This window comes from Pithys albifrons, chromosome 5 (genome assembly GCF_047495875.1).
Source record: "Pithys albifrons albifrons isolate INPA30051 chromosome 5, PitAlb_v1, whole genome shotgun sequence".
NCBI lineage: Eukaryota > Metazoa > Chordata > Aves > Passeriformes > Thamnophilidae > Pithys > Pithys albifrons.
Window position 1 is genome coordinate 47,009,702 of NC_092462.1, and position 23,320 is coordinate 47,033,021.

Here is a 23,320-nt window from a genome sequence, read left to right on the forward strand (position 1 = left end):
GAAAATACAAGTTTCAAACTACTATTTTATGATTAGCATTAAAGAAGTGACAGTAACATACTTGCTGTAACACCTCAACATCTTTAAGAGTGACAAGGTACACCAAACCCAACAATTTAGGTCATGATTCACAAGATATTTCTTTGAGCACACATTCCTAAAGAAGTTCAGAATCCTAAGTGACTAGCTAGCTACTTACCCTCACTATGCAAGCACTGTTTAATTTCCTCCAATATATCAACACATCTGTTTCAACTGGTGCAGCTTATGCCTAAAAGGTTTTTACACCTACATTTTTCTATTTTTATAGACAGTTTGGTTTGTTGTTCTTTGATGGCCTTGTAAGCCAATATTATATCCACTTGAGACAAAACAGCTGGTGGACAAGAACGCAAGAAAATATTAGGATGGCAAAACTACTGCTATGAGAGGATTGGTCAGCCATGAGCACTACTTGCTTTATCTGTCAGCATTTTAAAGGAGATAATACAGAGTTCTAGCTCTGTTTGATTTCCATTACAGGAAAGGAAACATACCTTGTAAAACATCTCAATTTTGGGGGGGTAAAACTTATATCCTTCTTTGACACCAGGATTTCTCTTGAGGAAGGAGCCAGTAGCAATTCTTCTGCACACCCATTCGATTGGGATCATTTCACAGTGAGCTGCTATGAATGCTGTGTCACTGTGTTTCCTGACAAAAGCTGTTTTGATTCCTAAGTATAAAGACAGCAGCTTAGTTCCATGAGTAGGCACATTCCACAGTTGAAACGAGTCACAAACATGATCTTTAAGTACACCTGAATCATCTTCTTCCCTGAATTTAAAGGACACACTGAATCTCAGGGGTTTTTAAGTCCACTCTGGCCTTGCAAAAGGCAATCAATGCAGTTGTCTCCCACAAGTCATTAGTTTTGCCAATTTTATCATACAACACTCGCTTGTAGCTCAGAAATCCTGTTCTTGCAAATAATTTTGTTCACAGAACTTTTTTTAAAAAATACAAAAATCTATCCTTCACAATGTTTTTGTTTGTTTTTTAAAAAAATTGGCATCAACCAAGTACCCAACCATGCGCTCTGGTGGAAGACTGATTACACATGGAACAGTAATTGGAGGGTTTCAAAAGAGGAAAGGAGCTCAGTAGTCTTCACTATTTTGCTTAATAAAGGAGGATGGGGCAGAAAGCACAATGGCTTTGTCCTCCCTTTCACTGCAAAGTTATTTAGGGCAGTAGATCTTAGTGATTTCTTAGGCAAAAACCAGTAAAACTGAGAAGCTTCTACACCCAAACCAACTTGTTGGAGCAAGGCAACATTTTTGCATAAGATGACCAATCCCATATTAAACAGGGACAGCCAATATGTGCAGATTAGCATTTTAAGTGTGAAATGGCTCTTTTTTCAATTTAACTCTCGAGGAAAGTCCCACCTTTTTCTGCGCCCAGGGCAAAGAGAACTGTCAAGCCCAACTGGCATATGCCAGAAACAGAAGGCAAAAGAGCTGCATTCAGTCAAATCGAGGAGTAGCTCTATTCCATTCCACTTTCAGAGCCATAAAGGAAAAATTAAAGTCTTAAAATATAGTGTTAACACTGACCCTTCAGATTTTGTTGCATTTCCTTCAAGGGCAGGATGATTTAAATAATCAACTGCACATTAAGGCACTTCTAAATCCAGGCATTAAGGACCCTGTGTAGTTCACTACCATTTTTTTTATTAGGGCAGAGGTACTTCTGCTGGGCTGACATGAGCTATATTGTAAAAGGGAGAGAAATCCGTAAATCATCAACTCTGAAAGAATAGTTAGAAGAGTTGCGCAAAGCAAACAAACTACTTCTACAATAAGGCAGCCTCATTATCTGCCACTTACACCACTCAAAGAAGAAAACTGGAAAAGAAAGGTCTTTTGTTGTTTTAAAAAGCAGCTGCATTCTACTCCATGTTTTTCCATGGCACCTGTGGAAGTTAGGTGTACAACCCATTTATGGATTTTTGACAGGTCTAGAGAATGGCTTCTTCACTTTTAAAGTTCATATCCGTAGGAAATTAAGTATTTTGATTGTTAAGATATCTTAACTATTGCCATTCAAAAAGGAGGCAAAACATCTCACTAACTGTTCCTAAATAAAAATTAGTAGTTTCAAGCAACTGAATTACTTGATCTACCTTTGTCTCAGACCATATTTTAGGAACTACTCACACAAAAACATACAACTCTACAGAAACCATCTTTTTCTTACGCACATATGAAACATGTTAGGACTTCGCTGTTTGTGTGAGAGCTACTACCACACTTATAACAAGTAATACAAATTCCAGACTAACTCAGCTGGTACCTGAAGCAATCTTTGTATGAATGCTTCAAAGCACACTGAGCAGGCAACTATAAGCAGTCTTGATCCAATTTACTGGTGCATGTATTATAGTACTGTTTCCAGACTCACTACCAGCACAAATTCCTCTTTGCAACTTGCAAACTTTTCAAAGCCTCTTCAAAATGCTTTCTCAAAGCAAAGCTACTGGCTCCATTTTTGGAAGTGCATTGGAAAACTTGCCTGAGTGACTCAAGTTAGTTATGTATTCTGTGAAAACTCACTTTTAGCGTCAGAAATATTCTGAGTCTTTTAAAGTAAGCTTTAAGCTCCTGACACAGACTGATAAATGTATTTGCAATGTGGTCCTCCATGTGTTATGTACACAGCTTACAGAAACTTTGTGTTGCTATAACACAACTGAGAGGGGGGAAATGCACTGCAATTTTATGTTTGAACATTCATACACAAATTTCACACAGTCTAGACATAGTCTAGTAGTGCCACTAACTAGCAGCGACTTCTGTGCAAGCAGATGTAGTAAAGGCAGATGCACCCAGCCCGGTGTTACAGGCAGAGGGGCATGGAGGTTGGGAAGAACTGACAAAAGCAGAGGGGACGATTAGGGGAATGTCCAAACAAATAGGATAAACTATTGCAGAGTTATCTCTGACTACTTTAGATAGTCTCCTATCCAAATGAGCATGTCACCCACCCATCTCTGAAGCATCAGAGAAAAGCATGACTAAAAATTAACAGAAAAGAAGCTAAAAAACAACCAGAGCCTCAAGGCAGGATAAGTCCTTATACAGAAACAATGCTGTTTTTCAACAATGTCTGTAGTACACAGGCATATACTCTACGTTTAAAACACTTACCCGCTTCCTGAAGCAGCTGAAACACACAGCTAGTTGTTGTGTTGGAAATGGCAGCCTTCCCTTCCATTCGGTCCTTCCTGGCTGCATTTCCCGCCGTTATTTGGTCTTTTGACTGCATGAGAACACATCCCGGGATATCTGGCAGCTCATACACTTCTTTCGTTTTACCTTCGTTAACTTTTTTACCAAGTTTCAGGTCTAGAGAAATAAAAACAAAACAAAAAATCAGTTTTGCATTGAAAGGTCCTGTTTACTTCCGCACGCAAACCCACAACATTCGCGTCCAAAGGGGGACCAGCCGGCCCCGCGCTGCTGGCAGTGACCACGAGGAGCTTGCTGAGCCTGAGCCCCCGCTCGCGACGCGATCTGGCCCCGTTTTCCCCGAGGAACGAGGCCAAACCCCATCGCTCAAGGCTCCTGTCCTGGCAGCTCTGGCGGGAGGCGATGGCGCTGTCCCGGCCGAGGCCCACGGTGTGAGCCGAGCCCCGCAGCATCTTCCGCGGAGAGCTGCCCGCCGCCGCCTCTTCTGCGGGACGGGGGGCTCCATGCCCACCCTCACGCTGCGGAGCGACCACCCGCAAACCAAAGTAAGTATAACTCAAGAGCTACGCGGGAAAACAGTTGGCTCCCGAGCACTTCCATCCTGAGCCCGCTGAACGGGCACCAGCTCCCCGAGAGCGGCGCCCCCGACCCACCCTCCGACGGCCGCGCGGTTACCTGATGCTGCGGGAGCCATGGCTGCGGCGGGAGCGGGCGCGGGCGCGGACGCGGACACCTAGAGCACAGGAGAGAGCCTGAGCGCAGGGCGTCCGCTCACCCGCCGGGGTAAGAAGGGGCCGGCGGAAGGGGCGGGCAGGCCGGGCAGCCGCACCGCCCGCCAATCGCCGCCCAACGCCGCGGGGGCGGCCCCGCCGAGCCCCCCGGGCGCGCCCCGGCCGGCAGCGTGTGTCCCCCGCCCCCAGCAAACACGGCCCTGGCGTGATGCCCGGCCAATGTGGGCGCCGCGCCCGGCTCGGAGCCCTCCGCACCCCCTACCCCGCGGGCAAACATCCCCCACTGCCCCAGCGCCCCGCAGGGTCGCGGGGCAGAGGGGAAGAAGGGGGAGGCGGGGCCGGGCCAGGCGGCGGTGCGGGCCGGGGGTGCGGTGCTCGCCCCCCCGCATGTAAATGAGGGCGGGAGGCGCCCGGCGGGCCACCGGGAGCCCCGGGCGGGAGGCGCTGTGCGCTGAGCAGCAGCTCGCGGGAGCCGCCGGAGCGGGGCCGGGACTGGGAGCGGGGCCGCGTCGCCGCCACGTGCTGCCCGCGCCATGGAGCTGGAGGAGCTGGGCATCCGAGAGGAGTGCGGCGTGTTCGGCTGCATCGCCTCCGGCGCGTGGCCCACGGAGCTGGACGTGCCCCATGTGCTCACGCTGGGGCTGGTGGGGCTGCAGCACAGGTAAGGGCCAGGGGGCTCGAGGGTCGCGCTCTGGCCGGACGGGGCCACCTTCCGGAACCGGCGGCGCCGTGCCGGGCCCGGGCCGAGGCGGCTGCCCCGGGGCTGGTCGCGACTCCGCGCCCACACGTGCCGCACGGGTCGCGGGCGGCGGGAGCGGCTGGGACGGGAGCGGAGCGGCGCTGCCGGGGGCCTGCCCGCCTCGGCCGGTCCCTTCCGCCCCGCGCCGGCGGGGAGCCCCGCCAGCATCCCGGAGGCGAAGCGTAAGGAACGCCCCGGCGCTTCCCGCCCCCTGGGTCCGGGCCCGCTGAAGGAGCAGCTCTCTGATGCCTTGGACCTCGGCTGCATCTCGCTTGAGTCGCATCCGCTGCCGGGGCCGCGTCACCAGCCCGGGCGTGAGCGGAGCCCGCGGCGTGGCCGCTCCTCGGGCTATGGGGATGCGCCCCGCGCAGCGGGATGCGCAGCGGATTGCGGGGATGCGCTCGCCGCCCCGTCGCAGCCACGCCGGGCGCTGACCTGCAAGTGGCGCGGCGATACCCGAGCCGGCACTCTCGAGATGCTCTCGTTGAAGTGTAACAGCAATGGAGGCTACTAAACGGAGCATTTTTAGGCGCCTACTAACTATAGTGGACGGATTCATCACCATGATACAATAAAACTTCTACCTGGCATGTTTATGGCAGTGTACAACAAACCTGACTCACTGTGATCCACGTGGATGCAGAGCTGCAAAAAGAAGTTTGGGTTCTGCTTCCATTTGGTTGGCATCCAAAGTATGAATGTTAGGGCCTGACGTATACTAATCATTTTTTTCAGTAGTGCCGGAAAGGGATAGCCACCTTGTGGGAACACATGCACAGCCAAACACACACGTGCTCGTTCAGTGTAGTACATGCTGGGCTTCAGTAGTACACACGTCTGTATACTATGCCTGTCTTCACAGTTGCAGAAAGTGTGCTAAATAAACACATTCCTGACAGTCTGTGTTGGTGGGCTTCTCTAAGTACACATGCACTGAAGAGATCCAGTATATTATTTGTATTTCTGAGGCCACAGACATGTAAAGATTGCTCTGAAATTGTTTTTGGATCAACAATAGGAAACCATTTACATACAGAATTTAGGTATAGTACAGTGCAGTTTCTATCCTTTTCCTGGTAAAATGCTGCATCCCGACATGACTTTCATATCCTAATAATTCAGTTTGGACTGCAGGTTTATCATTCGTAAGGTGTGTATATTTGCCAGTGTCCATCAAAAAAGTCTTTATTGGGGAGTGATAGAGCTGAAGAATCCAAGGAACAAAGCCTTGTAATTAATAGCCACATTTTAGGTTGTGCCTTTTATTCTGCAAAGAGGCTCAAAAAGAGTCTTACTTCATTTGTGCTTACAGTTACACTCTTGGACCAGTTTCTCAGTTGGAAATAAAATAATAGATGTATTTTCATTACTTTACATCTTATTATCTGAATTTTCATTGCAACGTTGATTTTTCAATATGCGGTTTTTTCATCTTTTTTTTTCCTTTTCTTTCTGATGGGCACTTGATAAGTATTTAATTTGCATAAGGTTTTTAATATTACATATCCCCTGTGGAGGACACAACTGGGGACTGTAATACTAAAGTTGCAACTGAAACTAAGCAGTTGACAAGTTCTACAGGAAGCTAGACACCTAAAAGCATGCAGACACTGACTTTGATTCTGATTTTCTAAACGATAATTGTCAATATTTTTAAGGAATGCTTTCTTAGAGACATAAACATTGCTTTTGTCAAGTGAAACAGTTTTTTCAATTAGAAATACCTTTGCAAGCACTCAGTAAAATTATAGTAAGTAGCTGAGATGTCAATGTTCCCATTTCCTTTAATGTTTCTCTCTAATCTCTTTGCACTTTTCCTACTGTGAGGTATAGAAGAGGTACCATCCCTATCAGGAAGCAATAGGATAGCAGCTATTTTTCTTTCTACTTTTTGGAATGTATGTTGAAAACCAGAGTTAAGATTTAGCATTAACTGCACCACTAAATTTCATTAAGCCCATTGCTTTAAAGTTTAAAAACTAATGAAAATATGTCTCTCAGTAATAGGCCTTTAAATATAAGTAAATATGAAAGAAAATGATAGTAAATATTAATGGACCATCCAAGTTAAGCCTAAGTGATGAACAGAAATTTGGCTACTAGAAAAAACAGTCCTTCAGTGCTGATGTTTGCAAATGAAAACTTGAAAATCTGAATACTGGATCAAGCCACGAAAATATTTAAGCATGTATTTAGTGGTGTGTGCTTGAGTGGTGCTCGATGCTTCAGTGAAACTATCCTGCATGAAAAATTGGAGTGTGTATGTAAGCAAGTTCTGGAGCCCAAAAGCAGACACATCATGAAAGATGAAAGACTTGAAATTTCACTAACATGACAGAAGCAGAAACAACTTTAAAAGTTGTTTTGGTCTTTGTTAGTTTTTTCTTAACGTAATTAAAAATCAGCTGCTAGATTGTTAAACCTTAAATTCACACTCCTTTGTTAGAACATGGCTTTTTATTGGCTTTTACTTTATAATGGTGAGCTGTATATTAAAATGAAAACCAGTATATTCCTACTTATAGGCTAATCAAGGCTTTCTACACACTAAGAACATTTTATCAGTTTGACAGCATTTGAGCATTTTACAGCTATACTAGCAGTGAACGCTCATTATGTTCGAAACTTTAAATTCTGCTAAAGCTAATGCTGTTACTCTGGCATCAACATTAACAAGGCTTAAAAGTGGATTTTCTAAATCATCTCTGCATTTTGTAAGACAGGGAACAAGGTCACTGCAAAATCCACTGACAGCATGCCAAAATAAAATCAGAGAATATTGGTAAGGAGAGGACTTTCTTCGGGGCGGTGAGGGAGGGAGGAGTTGTTACTCTGAGTTACAAATCTATTAAACGTCATTTGAGTCCTTGACCAGGACAAATTTGCAAAGATAATCTTCGAACGAGTGTGATTTCTGTTAACTTTTTGCAAAATTCCCTGGAAAATATTTTTGGCAGTAATATTGTGTACTGAAAACCTGAGTGTATCCAGCTTTGTTCTGATTTTTGCATCCAGAAATCCTGTTAAGTCAGGGAATATTCCTTATCCTAACTCAGCTGGGCCTGTGTGTGAAATGTATTGAGTGTGAATGCTTGGCCAGTGTGCTTTTTGATACCTTTCCTGTTGCTGTCCATTCTTAAAACCCACACAACAGAATCCTGGTAATTGCCAATATAAGTTAATAATTTTTACTTCTCTTTCAGAATAGTTTTTTCACTGGTTGCTTCCCATTAGCCATCTGTCCCAATACCTACACCCAATACAGCATAATCAAAGTGTTTATCTACATTTTATATACAATGTCTTGGCTACAAGGTAGGCTTTTTTTTTAAGGCCATTTAGCAAGTTATTGGTATCGTGACTTACACCTGAAATCTTTCAAACAAAAAACTTGAAATTGCAGTAATATTCGGATGGGAATTTTGTGAGGAACACGGATATGTTACAGGTAATGATCCTGTATATTTGGTATGTAAAACATTTACCTCTTCCTTTCATCTCAAAAACACGTTATGAGTTCAGCAGACCCTCATTCCCAGGTGCAAGAACTGCAGTGTGAAGTGTTTTAATAGTCTAAATACAGATTTTGTAATTAATATTATTTCTGTGTAAATTCCCTATGGAATATATGGGGTAAGATATATGTCTATCTAGTGATTGAGTCTGTATGGTGTTTTAAGAGAACATTTGTGTTGTATGTGCTGGTAAAACATTCCTGACTACTTTCAGAGACACTGAATGTGGATGTAGAAACAGTTTTTATCTTTTAGTTATATCTTGGCTTAAGTTTTTAGGCCGTTCTGTGCTGCAGGTTTTGATAGCCCGGTTTAGTTACTTGCCCTGCCACAAAGCTTGCTCCTGCAGGAAGAGAGGAGGAGCAAGGGTTTTTTGCTGTGGTGAGCTCCTCTGTCTGCTCAGTTGTTTTACATAACATCTTGCAGGGCTCAGGCTCCTGCATACTCGTTTTTGGGAAAGTGAAGATAAGACGGATTTCCATTCTAACCAAGTTCAGATCGCCTAAGTGTACATGTCACAAAATGCAGCTCGGTCTAAGCTCCTATCTTTGCAGCTGGAGTAAGCAACTGGAACGAGATAATGAAAGACTTCCCATAACATTAACCTAGCTGTGGAGTTGGTGTAATACTGTTCGTTTTTCTTCACATTGACTTTAGTTAAATCATCCATGTCGGCATCGTACATCTCTCTAATAATTTTCACAGGATTGTTCTGTTGGCTTGTCTGCTCATACCTTAAATTTAAGAGCCCTGCACAGAGGGAGGGTTGTACGCAGCACTAGAGGCTCAGACTGGGTAATGTGGTTCAAGTAAACTGTTCTGGCTTCACTATCTGCCACGCCTGACATTACCATTCCCTGAACATTAAAAAAAAAAAAGCAGGGTTGTTTGGAGGGGCTTTTTATTAGGTTAGTTTTAATTTAAATTAGTTCTGTCAGTTGGGCAACCAGTTGGCCACATGGATGCTTGTGCCAACACAGAGGAGACCTTTCCTAATAAGAAACAAAGGATGACTCTGGAGGCAGAGTCTTTGAAGCCGAGAGTCATGCTGATAGTGCTTGTGGACCCAACATCGGTGCAAGCATTTCTGCTTCCCTGAAGCTCATTCTCAAGGTGTTTGGCCCAAAGAAGTGTAAAATGACCCATTCATCTTAGTGAATGAGTGTACTTTAGAAAAGAATGGTACTTTTTAATGTAGATCAGAGTGGTGGTAGCTCCATTTATCTGCTACACCTCTGAAATTTCAGGATTGCCTTTTGCAAACTGGGGAGACAGATTGGCCCTTGCTAATCTTGATGGCCCTCTGGCAATAATGCAGGTATTTAAGGAAGGAGAGGAGCAAAGATCTCTGTTTTTTACGGGATTGATCCTCTTCTATCATTGTTTGATGGTGGTTTTGATTTTTAAGCTAGACTGTTTTCATGATGTAATTTGTATTAAGGTTCCCAGGATCAGTTAGAGGGAAACAACTTGTTCTGGCCTTTCTACTGAAAAAGAACCACTTGTGGATCTAGGAAAAGCTCTCCTCCCAAACCACTGTAGCCCTGTGGTAGTGCCCTGCACAAAACCATTTCGCATGTGTCAGATGATGTCTCACGTTCCATTTAACTGACCCGTTAGCGCATCTAGAATAAATACTGTGTGACTGTAACAAATGCAAAGCTGTGATCACAGCAGAGCCATAACACAAGCTCAAGTGAATATAAAAATACACTGGAAGGATGAGTTGGATTAACTAATACTGGTTTTGAAGGGACTTTTTTGAGAATGTTGCTTCAACCCAGCAACATTCCATTTAGCCCACTGTCACTACCCCAGGAGATGCTGTCCAAAGGAGACAGATCAGAGCTCTAGACAACCTGAATTCTAAATGTAGAATATTTATTAATTTTATCTCTCAGCAAAAATTGATGTGGAATCATCTACAGCTGCAGTGAAGAAAGGTTGTCTTGATGCCACTTTATAGCCTCAGCAGCCTATATATTCAATTAATTGATACCTGTGTAAATGGGAGTTGCACCTAAATATTAGATGACACCAAATGCCCCATCTTGCACTTGACATCTTTTACCGTCTTTGATTGACAATAAATGAACAGCAGGGCAGAAGGAGACAGCTTTATGACAAAACAATTACAAAAAGCAAGCTATGCTTTGCAAACACAAAGCAGAATAGAAGTGGAATCCCACACAGAGGAAAGTCCACCTTCTTTGGACATTTGTTTGTCAGATAAATCCTGCTTTCTGGAAAGTTTTCTTAGAAAAAAACCCTTTTACTTGGAAAGCCACTTGAGTTCTTTTTTCCTGTCAGTTCTTGCTTCATGTCTACCATCTAGTGTTGATCTGAGCAGTTTTCAAGTAAGGACTGCAAGTGTGCTCTGCAGTTCTCTGCTCTGACCTGCTGAGAATACAGTAAGTCCTTTCCCTGGGTGCTTTTGGGCCATTCTCACCTGAACATCAGCATTTAAAACCATACATACTTATTGAAAGATCTGCCTATTTTAATGAATAAAAGTTTATTTTTTATTTGCTGGAAGAAGAGAAATTGTTTTCTTTTGGGAACATTATACTGAATGATAGCAAGGTTTGGGAAGATTTGGATCCCTGTGCATCATGCAAAATTTAAAGTCGAGTTTGTCATCTCTGCAGTGCTAACTGCTTCCCTCAGGTTAGCATTTTTTCTGGAAGGAGAGTCACACTGCAATGAAAACAACCTTTCCACTTCTCAGCATTAGGCCTCGCACAGCTGGGAACTTGCTGAGCTGCTTCAACTCATGCAGAGTTTTTCTTTACCAGCTGGGCTAGTCTTGTATCAGGTTAGTGAGATAAACTGGCTAATAAGGCATCCAACAGGAATTGTATTGCTCAAGGTAGCATGGAAAGAAAGGGAATCTTCTTGTTGAAATGAGTTATCAAATCAATTTTAGCTTTGCACCCATGAAAGGTAGAGCAAAACATGTGAGTAATGCATATTATTTTCAGTACAGTTATTTTAAAAATAATTCTAATTTAAATTGAACTAAACTATTTAAATGTACTGAATTAGGGCCAGATCACACATTTTTCTGGTTCATATGTGCAAGTAGTACACTGTGATTTTAGTACTGTTGGAAATGGTAAGGTCTTCAGCTGGCTCAGCATGTTCTGTACGGATACCTGACTGTTGTGATGGCAGCAGCAGACTTAGTCCACCTACCAAAGACAACAGTTCTGTATGCCAGTAATACAATGCAAGTTCAAGGATGTACCTTTGAACCAACTCATTGTAAAGAGAGAAGAGAGAGTTTTAAACCAATGTAGATACTGGTATTACAAGCCAAATGAAGCTTACACTGAGAAATCAATGTAAAATGTGAAAAGTGGTAGATGAGCATACACTGGATTAACTGTATATCCGTGTCATTGTATAACTGAATATGATCAAACTATGATTTTTATGGATCTTTCTCTTGACTTCTCAGAATTGTTTTAAAAATGATAGTCAAATGACAGATAAAATCCACCTTGGTGGAAAGTATTTGCCTTAGTAATGTCTGTGATAAAGGAATTTACAGGAAATGAATTAACCATAGAGCAGGAAACAAAGCATTATATTCAGTAATGTTTTGTGAAGAGGGACTTGGTGGAATTTAAGCCTCTGTATGTAAAGAAACCTGGTGGCTATTGCTGCTGCAGTAAGGACTTGACTGTTTGACTTCATTTGTGCACTTGTGTGCCCAGAACTGACTTGGCTTTGGCAGGGCTGTGCAGGAACATGACTGACATCCAAAAAGGGGTTGTTTTGCTTGAATACACTGAAAGGAAGAACTTGCAAGTATGAAGGAAAACCCTGCAAATGCATGCCTCATGAGCAATACAGACTGTAGAGTACTTGCACAATCACAAAATGAATTAATGTCTAGTAGGATTTTGCAGAATAACCATTAGTTATGGCATAGCATTTGTCTCTTACTTTGTCATTGTTCCCTACACTGTTTCTGTGTTTTGTATACTTAAGTGGACAAGGCAGACCCCTTGCCCAATACACAGCCCAAAACCCACACCTGCCCCTTCTATATGGCCATCAACCTTTTGTTCTTTCTGGCTCATTGCATTCTCCAGTTCATTGTTACACAGCACCAAGCCTTCAGTGGGCAGAGAGGATGTTCCCCCACACAAGCATAGGCAGGAGGAGAGGCTAGGAGGAGGGTAAATGCTGGTAAAGGAGTTAAGAATTGTGATTCCCCCACCAGCCCTGCCTAATCAAAAAAGAAGTTCTCCTTTGGCTTCAACTGTTTGGTTAATTGCAGAGGACTAACTTGTTAGGAAGACCGTAGAGATGGTAGTTGGAAATGATGGGATAAAATTTTAACTGTACATGTTTTCTTTGATCAGTAAAATTACTATTTTCTTTCAATTAAGTCTCATAACCTTGTTTCAGTTTAAGTGACTGAAGGTGACTGTATTAAAGGGAAGCAAATATGTACTCATGTGTAACCTGCACTTATTTAATTTCTTACTACTGAGGAGAACTCTATCTGCATGCTAATTTCATAGAAAGTTCATTAAACCAACCTGTTTTATGGCTGATGGATCAACATACAGCTGTGCTCTGTTGAGGTCTTGCATTTCTTCCTGCTTGCAAAGCCTTTCAAACAGTAACTTTTTGCCTTCTGTTACTGTGTGCACTCTCTCTGTTAATAGCTTTTGGAAGTGGAGTATGGGGTTTTCAGAAACACTTTTCTTAAGTGGAATAGGTGACACTTCTGTGGACAAAAACAAAGTACACAGAGTTGACAAGTCAATGAACTGCTGACACTGAAGTTTAGCACAAGCTAGATTTTCCTAAAGCTGTTCTTCTGTTCTGCTCTTTTGGCAGGCATTGCCTGGTGTTGTGTAAGGGGTCATTGTATAACAGAGAGTAGGAATGCAGCAGACCTTTTAAAAATCACTTATATCTGAAACTCTTCAGTTATACTCTAGCTACAGCCTTCTCCAAGATGTACTTAGATAATAGTATATTTAATCACACACAGTCCTGTTAATACAGTTTGTGATGGTGAACTGAGCAGGCTGAATTCAGAAATGCCATTTTTGGAACATTTATGTTCATCTGTCTGTAGACAAGATGTTATTATTAAAAATAGGGGTGAGCTTCCTAAAAAACAGGTTTGTCATCCTTCATTGTTCAATTTTCTCATTATTTAGGGATTGACAATTTTGCAGGAAAAAATAAGCTCCTGACCTTTACTATATCAGATTGTATACCATGCACTTCTGTCCTTCCCACCATTTTTGTCTTTCTGATTCTGTGCTTTGTCTTCTCTTTGAAACAGCTGTTTTAACCTGCTTACCTGTGTACAGCTCATTAGACATTACATGTTAAACATGATATATATAAACGTGTAATTTCTCCTTTGTTTACAGAGATGTGTAATATGAGAGAATCACATCCATGACTGATACTGTCCCTATTTTCCCCTTAGCAATACAGGCAATTCAGACATCTTGTTTTTCTGAGGCCCACATTTTTATCAAAACTCTCCATTTGCAGATTGTTGTGAGAGAGTTTGTGGTTTGTTGCTTGGTGTTAAGTTCTAGGATTATTTTTTTTAACTGAATGGAAATGAGAATGTGGCATCCAATTCAACAGCAGTGTATAGATGCTTTTAAAAATCAGAGGCTCTTACCATCATTAGATGTTTTTCTCTTGATACTCAAGGATCCTGTGTTTGCTGTAAGATCTCCCACTGAAACACAGAAGAGAAAAACAAGGTGACTAAGTATTTTGCAGAGATTCTTAAGGCACCGTCAGTCACACACCAAAAATTTTACACTACCAAAGTACATACACTTGGACAAGTGACCTGGAGAAATGAGAATGTACTGGAAAAGTTAAGTGCTGGGTTGGCACACAAAATCAGAGTAGAGACACATTTATTTGGTAGATGTCTCAAACAGATTATAACTAAAGATTCTTTTCTGAAACATTATTATTTTACCATCTGCTGTATCAGCATTCACAGCCCTTTTCTAGCATGCTAAAATGTAAACCAGACAGGTTGGCTCAAATATTCTTGGTGTTGATAAATGCCATTCATGGAGAGCAGAAATGACCAGTCATATCTTCAGTTTCTGTATTTGGAAGAAAATATATCTGGAGATGGAGGTTGAGCACAAGAATGAGGCAGGGGAGAAGCAGTGATGTCATCCCATAGCTGTGTGGATCTCATTCCAGCCTGCACTAATGTACTACTGTATGATGCTCTTGGACATCAAATTAGGGCTCTGACTCATGACTGGGGACAGCTGGCTTAAGGATGGTTTCAGCAGTTCCTGCTTAAGTTGTCCAGCTAGTCCTTACTGCAGAAATGGTTCAAGTCCTTAACTAACATTTGTCATGTTACAAAATTATCTAATATATTGAGAACAATCAGAATTAGTTCTGGTTTACCATAGCTCACTGAGCTCTAAGCTGCAGAGATGCAGTTGCTTCTACAAGAGCATCTTATATGCCTGGAGAAGGGTCAGGTGGCCCTGAGGGCTGCAGCAGTTGGCCAGTCCTGAGAACCCTTTTAGCAGACACAAGATTAGCCATGTGGTTCCAGATCAGAAGACTTCTGATACCAAAACAGAAGTAAACTCTCTTTTGAAAACTGAATTTGCTTTAGCCAAATTAATATAATAATTACAAGTGCTCAAATAAATGTCACTGCCCTGGATTTTTCTCTCACTTGACTGTGGTGTAAACTGAATTAATAGTTTGGTTTTTTGGAGTCCTTGCACTTGGTTTAGCTGCTACAGATTTTTGAAGTTCTAAATGGTATGAGCTTGCAGCTCTCTATCCATCAGATTTACATGCCTGCTGTAGGACCTCTAAAACCTGCCATTTTCTAGCACCATTGCATTGTACTTCACTTAGGCTTCCAAAAGCAAAAATTCTCCAATGACATTGAACATATCAGGTGTTTCCACTTTTTGTTAATATTCTCATTTCTGCATGCCTCTGTAGACCATCTGTGTTCCCTGTGTGACCATGCAGATACAGCTTCCTTGGTTATTTTCCCTCCTCATTTCTGGCCATGCATTTTATCCCTACAGGATGGCTCAAGAGGCAACCTTAAAACGTTTCACTTTAAGCACTCTATCTTCTAACTGAAGTTTTTATTACCTGATAGGAGACTTGAACTTTCACATCCCTCACAGGCTGAGGGACCCAGAGGCTGTTTTCTTAAGAGACAGTCAACTTCATCGTAAAATCTCATTTTTCTCCTGGGATTTCCAAGATAGTCATTTTCTTTCTGCAGTGCGCGGTATTCATATTTTAGGTTCTTGTACTTTGTGCGACATTGTTTCCAGTCTCTGTCTATACCATGTTTCATTAACCTTCTGGCAATTTCCTCAAATATTTCTTTATTTCTTGTGGCCCCTTCAAGCATTTGTTGTATCTTTTCATCTGACCATATGTTTATCAAAGCTCTGACTTCATTATCACTCCAGTGTTTTCCTGCTCCACTATCATGAACTGTAATAATTTTAAAGTGATTTTGTGCTTCTTCCAAGGGAATGTGATTGTCTGAAAATATAAACAAAACAACTAAATACCATAAATATATGCTAAATATACATATATTAAAGTGTAATTGTAACTAGTTATTAATCTTCTAACTTTGCAATGTTAATATCCATAGGTGATTACTTCTCTGTTAAGTATGCAAAATATGTAGCGAGTGGAATCTCTCCAAGGCATGTAAAATTCACCATTTTGTCAGTGTGATTTTGTTGCTGTTGTCAAGTTAAGGACAGATGTATTCAGGTGTTACATGTAGGAAAGAAATAGCCCTTAAGCTTTAAAGCACAAGATTTCAGCATTGATAAGAAAGTGGCTTTCCAGTGTGGTTTCAAATTAAAATGGCAAGGCAGAATATCATGCAAATGAAAATGTTACTGGAGATTCAGTAGAAGCAAAAGAAAACGTCAGATGCAAAAATATTCAGAACTAGGCAGATGCTGCTTGTAAGATAACTACAGAAGGCCAAGTTTTACTACAGTATTAATGCAAGTTCTGCTCATGACAGGGCATAGAGCTATGAAACTAATTTTTAAGTTTAGTGATAAAACTAGACTGAAGTAAGAAGTAGAAAAGTACAGCTGTGTTTACATTATAAATCTGATTGCTCCAGCTTTGGTACTGAAATTACAATGCAATTTATTTCAGAATAAATGCATGGAAATTAATACTCACCTGTTTTGACCATCTGTTTTGCTACTGGTGTACAAGATCTGTCTTCTGAGGTAGTGCTTATAGAATCATCATCTATAGAAAATCACAGTTTTAAATAAAATAGACTTGGACTTAGACAAACAAATTGCTAATATTATTGTCATCCTATGTAGGAAATACTTACCTTCACTTAAAAATGTCCTAACCTCTTAGTCTAACCCATTAGTTACAGAATTAAAGAATCACAGAATCATAGAATCATTTAGGATGGAAAAGACCTTTAAGATCAAGTCCAACCCTTAACCCATTACTGGCAAGTCCACCACTAAACCATGTCCCTAAATGCCACATCCACATGTCTTTTAAATACCTCCAGGGTGTGGACTCCGTTGCTTCCCTGGGCAGCCTGTTCCAATGCATGACCATACTTTTGGTGAAGAAATTTTTCCTAGTATCCAATCTAAACCTCCCTTCATGCAACTTGAGGCCGTTTCCTCTCATCCTGTCACTTATTACCCTGGAAGACGGAACTGACACCCACCTCACTATAACCTCCTTGCAGGTAATTGTAGAGAGCAATAAGGTCCCCCCCGAACCTGCTTTTCTCCAGGGTAAACAATCTCTGTTCCGTCAGCCACTCCTCATAAGACTTGAGCTCCAGACCCTTTACCAGCTCCATTGCCCTTCTCTGAACCTGTTTCAGTGCCCCAGTCTTTCTTCTTGCATTGAGGGGCCCAAAACTGAACACAGGATTTGAGGTGTGGCCTCACTAGTGGTAAGTACAGGGGGACAATCCCTTTCCTGGTCCTGCTGGGCACACTATTTCTGATACAAGCCAGGATGCCATTTGCCTTCTTGACTACTTGGACACACTGCTGTCTCATGTTCAGCAGCTGTAAACCAGCACCCACAGGCCCTTTTCCACTGGGCAGCTTTCAAGCCATTCTTCCCCCAGCCTGTACCTCTGCATGGAGTTGTTGTGAACCAAGTACAGGACCCAGGACTTAGCCTTGTTGAACCTCTTACCACTGGCCTTGGCCCATTGATCTGGCCTGTCCAGATCCCTCTGCAGAGCCTTCCTACCCTCCAGCAGATCAACACTCCTGCTCAACTTGGAGTAACCTGCAAACTGACTAAGGGTTTACCTGATCTCATCCAGATCATTGATGAAGATATTAAACAGGCCTGGCCCCAACACTGAGTCCTGGGGAACACCAGTGATGACTGGCCACCACTTTCTGGGCCTGACCATTCAGCCTGTTTTTCATTCATTGAAGGGTACAGCTGTCCAAGCCACAAGCAGACAGTTTCTCCAGGAGAATGCTGTGGGAGATGGTGTCAAAGGCTTTGCTGAAATCCAGGGGGACAATATCCCCAGCCTTTCCCTCATCGACAAAGGGTCACCTTGTCATAGAAGGAGATAAGGTTGGTCAAGCAGGTCTTGCCTTTCCTAAGTCCATGCTGGCTGAGCCTTCATTCCCTGGTTGTCCTGTAAATGTTTCAGGATGGCACTCAAGATGATCTGTTCCATAACCTTCCCTGGCACCGAGGTCAGGCTGACAGCCCTTCTTGTAGGTGCGTATTACATTTGCCAAACTCCAAACAATGTGGACCTCCCTGATGACCTCCCTGATTAACCAGGGCTGCTTGTAAATAATGGAAAGTGTCTGAGCTCTTCCACTGGCTCCCCCACTACCTCTGGGTACATGCCATCCTGCTCCAAAAACTTGTGTATGTCTAAGTGGTGAGGCAGATTGTCAACCATTTCCCTTTGGATTATGGGGTCTTCCTTGTGCTCCCCATCCCTGTCTTCCAGCTCAAGGGGATGGGTACCCTGAGGACAATTGGTCTTGCTATTAAAGACTGAGGCAAAGATAACATTAAGTACCTCAGCCTTTTTCTCAACTGTTGTTGTTTTCCCCTCCATCCAGTAAAGGATGGAGATTCTCCTTAGCCCTTTTTGTGTAGCTGATGTATTTATAAAAATATTTTTGTTGCCCTTTACAGCAGTAATCAGATTAAGTTCTAATGGGGCTTTAGACCTTCTCATTTTGATCCCTGTATAACCTTATGGTATCTTTGTAGTCCTCCTGAGTTACCTTCCCCCTGCTTCCAAAGGTCACAGTCTCTTTTTTGACCTGAGTTCCAGCCAGCTCGCTGTTCCGCTAAGCCAGTCTTCTTCCGCACTGGCTTGTCTTTTGGCACATGGAAATGGCTTCCCACTTTGCCCATAAGATTTCCCTCATGGAGAGTGTCCAGACTTCCCAAACTCCTTTGCCCATCAGAACTGCCTCCCAAGGGACTCTCTCAACCAGTCTCCTAAACAGGCCCAAATCTGCTCTCTTAGAAGTCCAAGGTGGCAGTTCTGCTGACCCCTCTCCTTACTTCCTCGAGAACTGAAAAGTATCATTTGGTGACCACTTTGCCCAACCACCACATCATCTGTTCTGAAACACCAGGCCCAGTGAGCACCTGTCCCCATTGGCTTGCTCACCAGCTGTGCCAGGCAGTTATCTGCCACACACTACAGGAGCTGCCTAGACTGTTTCCTCTCTGCTCTGCTATATTTCCAGCAGACATCTGGTAAGTTGAAGTCCCCCAAAGGGCCAGTGATTGTGAGACTTCTCCCAGCTGTTTTTAAAATATTTAATCTGTCTCTTCACCCTGTCTGGGTGGTGTGTAACAGATTCCCACAAGGATACCTACCTTTTCACCTTCCACCAGTTCTTACCCATAAACACTCAACTAGCATCATTATCTTTAGACAATCCAAACACTCTCTAACATTCAGGGTATCCCACAGCTTCTCCTTGCATATCCCTTCTGAAGAGTTTTACAGCCAGCCATTGAAGCACTAGTTGTGTGAGTCTTCCCATTGTGTATCCAAGATGGCAACTATGTCATAGTTTTCTGCTACATAATGGCTTCCAGCTCCTCCTGTAGTCTGTGCATTTGGTGTAGGTGCAGCTCAGTTAGGTTTTTTATCCCACCATCTTTCTGGGGAGAAGCTGTAGTTCCTACATGGCCTCTTTTAGGCATTTCTGTGATTTTTAACCCCTGTGTCTTTGCTGCCATGTGGATCTTCATCCCCTCACTTTACTGGGACAACAGATAACAGGACCTCTCTAGCACACCATCCCTCAAACAGTGGTGTGCTTCCCCCAGGCTAATCTCTAACAAGTCTGGTTTTGTTGCTTTCTGCCTTCAAATGTAGTTTAAAGCGGTTTTACTGAGCCCTTCTAACTCCTGTGCTAAGATGATTTTCCCCTCTGACACAGGTGTCAGCAGGTTTGGTGTCATGTAAACAGAACCATGATCAAAAACCTCAACATTTTCCTTGTGACACCAGGCTTGGAGACAGGTATTGATCGGATGGCTCTTCCTGTTTCTTCTGTCATCATTCCCTGCAACTAGATGGACAGAAGAGAAAACTACTTGTGCTCCTGATCCCTGAACTAGTTGGTCCAAGGTGTTGAAGTCCCTCTTGATTACCTCAGACTTCTATTTGCAACTTCATCACTCTGCCTACCTGAAAAATCAGCATTCTTAAAATCATCTGTGAACACCAAAACCCAGCTTTGCTGGTTCTGGGCTCATTCCCTCATGCTTGGACTTGTTTGAGGCTGCATGTTCACTTTTTGTGGAATTACTTTAGGTTTGGGAGGAAGAGAAAGATTATTTCTCATTGCTTTGGTAGGGGATGACATAGACCAATTATCTTCAATACTGTTTTTGCTAAGGAGTAGAAGTAGATATTCCTTATATATTTTGAAAAACTGAGTGCTCAATGTAGGCTCTGTCAGAAGTAAGAGGCTGTAAATAAGCAGGTTCATTAGATATGCTTTCTATAATGGTACTTGCCAACATATGGCACAGAGTAGTACTTGGAATTATTATTTGCTCTGTAACTTGTTTTCTCAGGTCATTTGGCAAATACTTGTTTTTCATAAGTCACGTGTAGGAATAAATTTTATACCTACGGAAAACTTTAAATCAGAAATAATACTCGTGTGATTTACTTGAGGTACTAAAAAAAGTGGTTTTTCATAAACAGGCACTCTATAACTCTTGAGAGAAAATTCTTGCATCTTCCTTAACACTTGCAGCTATTGGAAATGGCCAAAATGGAACCGTAGGTCTACTCCTAGGCTCTTAATGATTTATATTTTTAAAAGTTATTACCAAAACCCCCCATGGCTTTAATTTATGTGCTCCTTCTCTCAACCCTACTATCTCTCTAATCTCTGTCTTTGGTTGTGGCACTTGTGTAGTGCCGACTTGTGTGATTACTGTCGTCAGTTGTGTATTACATGACAGGAACAGGGAATTTATGTGTATAGGGCAGTGAGTTGATCTTCATGACATTTTATTTCTTTGCTTTGCATTTGTCTGCCCTCGCTATGTCTCTCAACTTTCAGGGTCAAAGATTTACTTTATTCTCAATGTAACTTGTGTTTTTATGTGTCACTGTTGTGATAGCACTGCTCTGATGTTGCCCTCTGTCATACTTGCAATAGTTGCCTTTAATACTCAAAATCAGCCAATGCAAACAGTTGTAAAGGTTGTGTTGCATTGGGTGTCTCAACACCCACATTTTAGATAACATAATTGCCAAGAATGAAGCTCTTCCCTGAAATATGCCTGATGCATACATAGAAATATTCTTACAGTAGGAACTTTAAGTGTCAAAGGCCAAAGAACTGCTGTTCACAGAATCATTATAATTGACTTTTTTTTCTCCATTAACTTTTGCATACAAACAGCGCTGCTGTAAAGTATATTTTGATCCAAGGGGTCAGGCCACTAGTTTTCATTGTCATTCATTATTTCCTCTGATGCCTTTTTTTCATTATCTGCTATGGTTTCTGTGCTAATTTATTCCATAATATTAATATCCCTGCTATGTTCTAATGTTAAATTTTAACATTTTAAATAAAAAAAATCTCCTGATTGTCATTGAATATATGATTTCTGCATATTGTTGAGGCACTGATTTCAGTTTTACTTGTAAAATAATTCAGAATATTTATCGCAACTATTTGATAGCAAATAGTCTGAAATTAAATGCACTGTCATGAAGTAGTTTGAAAATACAGACAAGATATAAATTGTTTTGAGTTTCTGAGGCAGCTAGTTAGGTCTCCAGTTATCCTCTCTAAGAACTGTGTAAGAAGAAAAGTATTTCTGTCACAATCAATTTCAGACTAATCATATCTAGCATAAAAAGCAGCATGTTGTCTGAGAAAATAACATCTTGCTACAATTATGGGAAGGAGAAATAACAGTTTATACATTGTTGCGCTATGAAATCAAGCAAAAACCGTCTTTAATCAATCATCAAGAAGTAGGAAAAGTGTAATTTTCCAGGATAATATAAGAACCTTAGAAATCTGCAATTTGCAAGACAAGACAAAGTCTTGACCTACCTATGTCAATTGTCTCCTTCTTTATTTGTGTGGCTTCCAGAGCTGCTGGTGTGGAATTGACAAAGTCCCCCTCATCTTCAAGCATTTCTGTAAAAAGTAATAATTTACAGAGTTCTTATTAACTAAGCAGGTCTTGAGTGATGTCTTGAGAATCACCAACTTCAGAATGACATTAATAACTAGATCTCCTCTCTTAAGACATTAAAGCTGTCATTTCTTTGCAGTAGTGGGTTTAAGAGCAGAGTGTACACACTTTTATATAAAAGTACATCCAGAACATCACATAACAGCTGCATAAAATTAGTTTATGTGTTAAATGTGCAAACTTCAGTTATTTAAACCTGGATCAGAATTTGTAGAATGGTTTGCTGATTATGGTTGTAAGACATATAGTAATTGATGAACATCTGGGCAGCAGAACAGGCAAGACAGTGACTTCCGTACGGGGTGCAATAATTTAAACACTCAAAAGTGAATGATGCCAAAAGTGTCTGAATCAGCCCCAAAAGGGGCAGGGTCCCCAGCATAGCATCCTGGTGCTGTGCCTGAACAGCTGATCTGCAAGGCTGCCTTCCTCATGAAGACAGTGTACTAAAAGACTGTCCTGAGAGTTTCCCCACTGCTGCAGCTTGTGAGGGGTTTACATCACACAGTAGGGTGACCGAAGTGTCCCTGGGCTCCCCTCTATGGGGAGGAGATCTCTGCTACTCTGCCATTGGCCTGCTGGTGTTTAAAGGAGAATTCCACCCCTCAGGCAGGTGGATGATGCAAGTGGTCTAGGCTATCCTCGCTTCCAGGTGAGGACACTGCTCTACAGAGATTAAATGGTGAAGGCCACACAACAGATCAATGACAGCAGTTGCTGGCTCCCAGCCTGTTCTCAGTCCACTCAAGAATATTGCCCCTAAACATTGAGCAATAAGGTTTAATCTAGAGCCATTTTATTAAAAATTACCCCCCAGATCAATACAGCCTTGTTTGCATCAGATGTTCTTTACTATGTGACGGGCATCATGTGCCTTTTTTTTTCTGTTTTTTCTCTTAGCGAGCCAAAAATGTGAGTATGGAGCCTGGCTTTTTTTCTAAGGCACCTTTCAGGGTTTTTGGTGACCAAAAACCAAGACTGAACCAAATAGAACAAGCCATCAACAGTTTCTGGCATGGATAAAACACAGTGTCTCCATCTGCATTGTTCAGTGAAGCTACAGACATTTGCCAGCAAATATGCTTAATCTCTACTTTGTGTTTGAAGCACTGCTCTCAAGGCCACCAGAGCAATGCTGTCACAGTCTTTCCTTTTACCCGCTCAGACTGATACAAGCTCTGTTCTCTTTTGGCACTCTGTCACTATCACTAATTATCCTGTTTTCTGGCTCATGAAGCAAGATTAGTAATTTGTCTCCTAATTCTTACTCTCATGTGTGTCTTGTATAGTATAAAAGGGAAGTGGTAAACTTCAAAGCTATGGAAAACT

General features: G+C 42.2%; 1 protein-coding gene across 1 annotated transcript in view; it reads right to left on the reverse strand.

Annotated features, from left to right (window-relative positions):
• The window catches only part of PAICS (phosphoribosylaminoimidazole carboxylase and phosphoribosylaminoimidazolesuccinocarboxamide synthase), a 39,916-nt gene that overhangs the window by 5,654 nt on the left and 10,942 nt on the right, over positions 1 to 23,320 (reverse strand). Inside the window, exons 5-13 of the mRNA XM_071557102.1 lie at positions 21,847 to 21,933; positions 16,442 to 16,513; positions 15,368 to 15,772; positions 13,887 to 13,946; positions 12,768 to 12,962; positions 4,009 to 5,243; positions 3,909 to 3,966; positions 3,192 to 3,389; positions 537 to 715 (exon numbers count right to left, since the gene is read on the reverse strand). Coding sequence (XP_071413203.1) covers positions 537 to 715; positions 3,192 to 3,389; positions 3,909 to 3,966; positions 4,009 to 5,243; positions 12,768 to 12,962; positions 13,887 to 13,946; positions 15,368 to 15,772; positions 16,442 to 16,513; positions 21,847 to 21,933 — 2,489 coding nt within the window. The remainder of the gene's footprint in view (positions 1 to 536; positions 716 to 3,191; positions 3,390 to 3,908; positions 3,967 to 4,008; positions 5,244 to 12,767; positions 12,963 to 13,886; positions 13,947 to 15,367; positions 15,773 to 16,441; positions 16,514 to 21,846; positions 21,934 to 23,320) is intronic.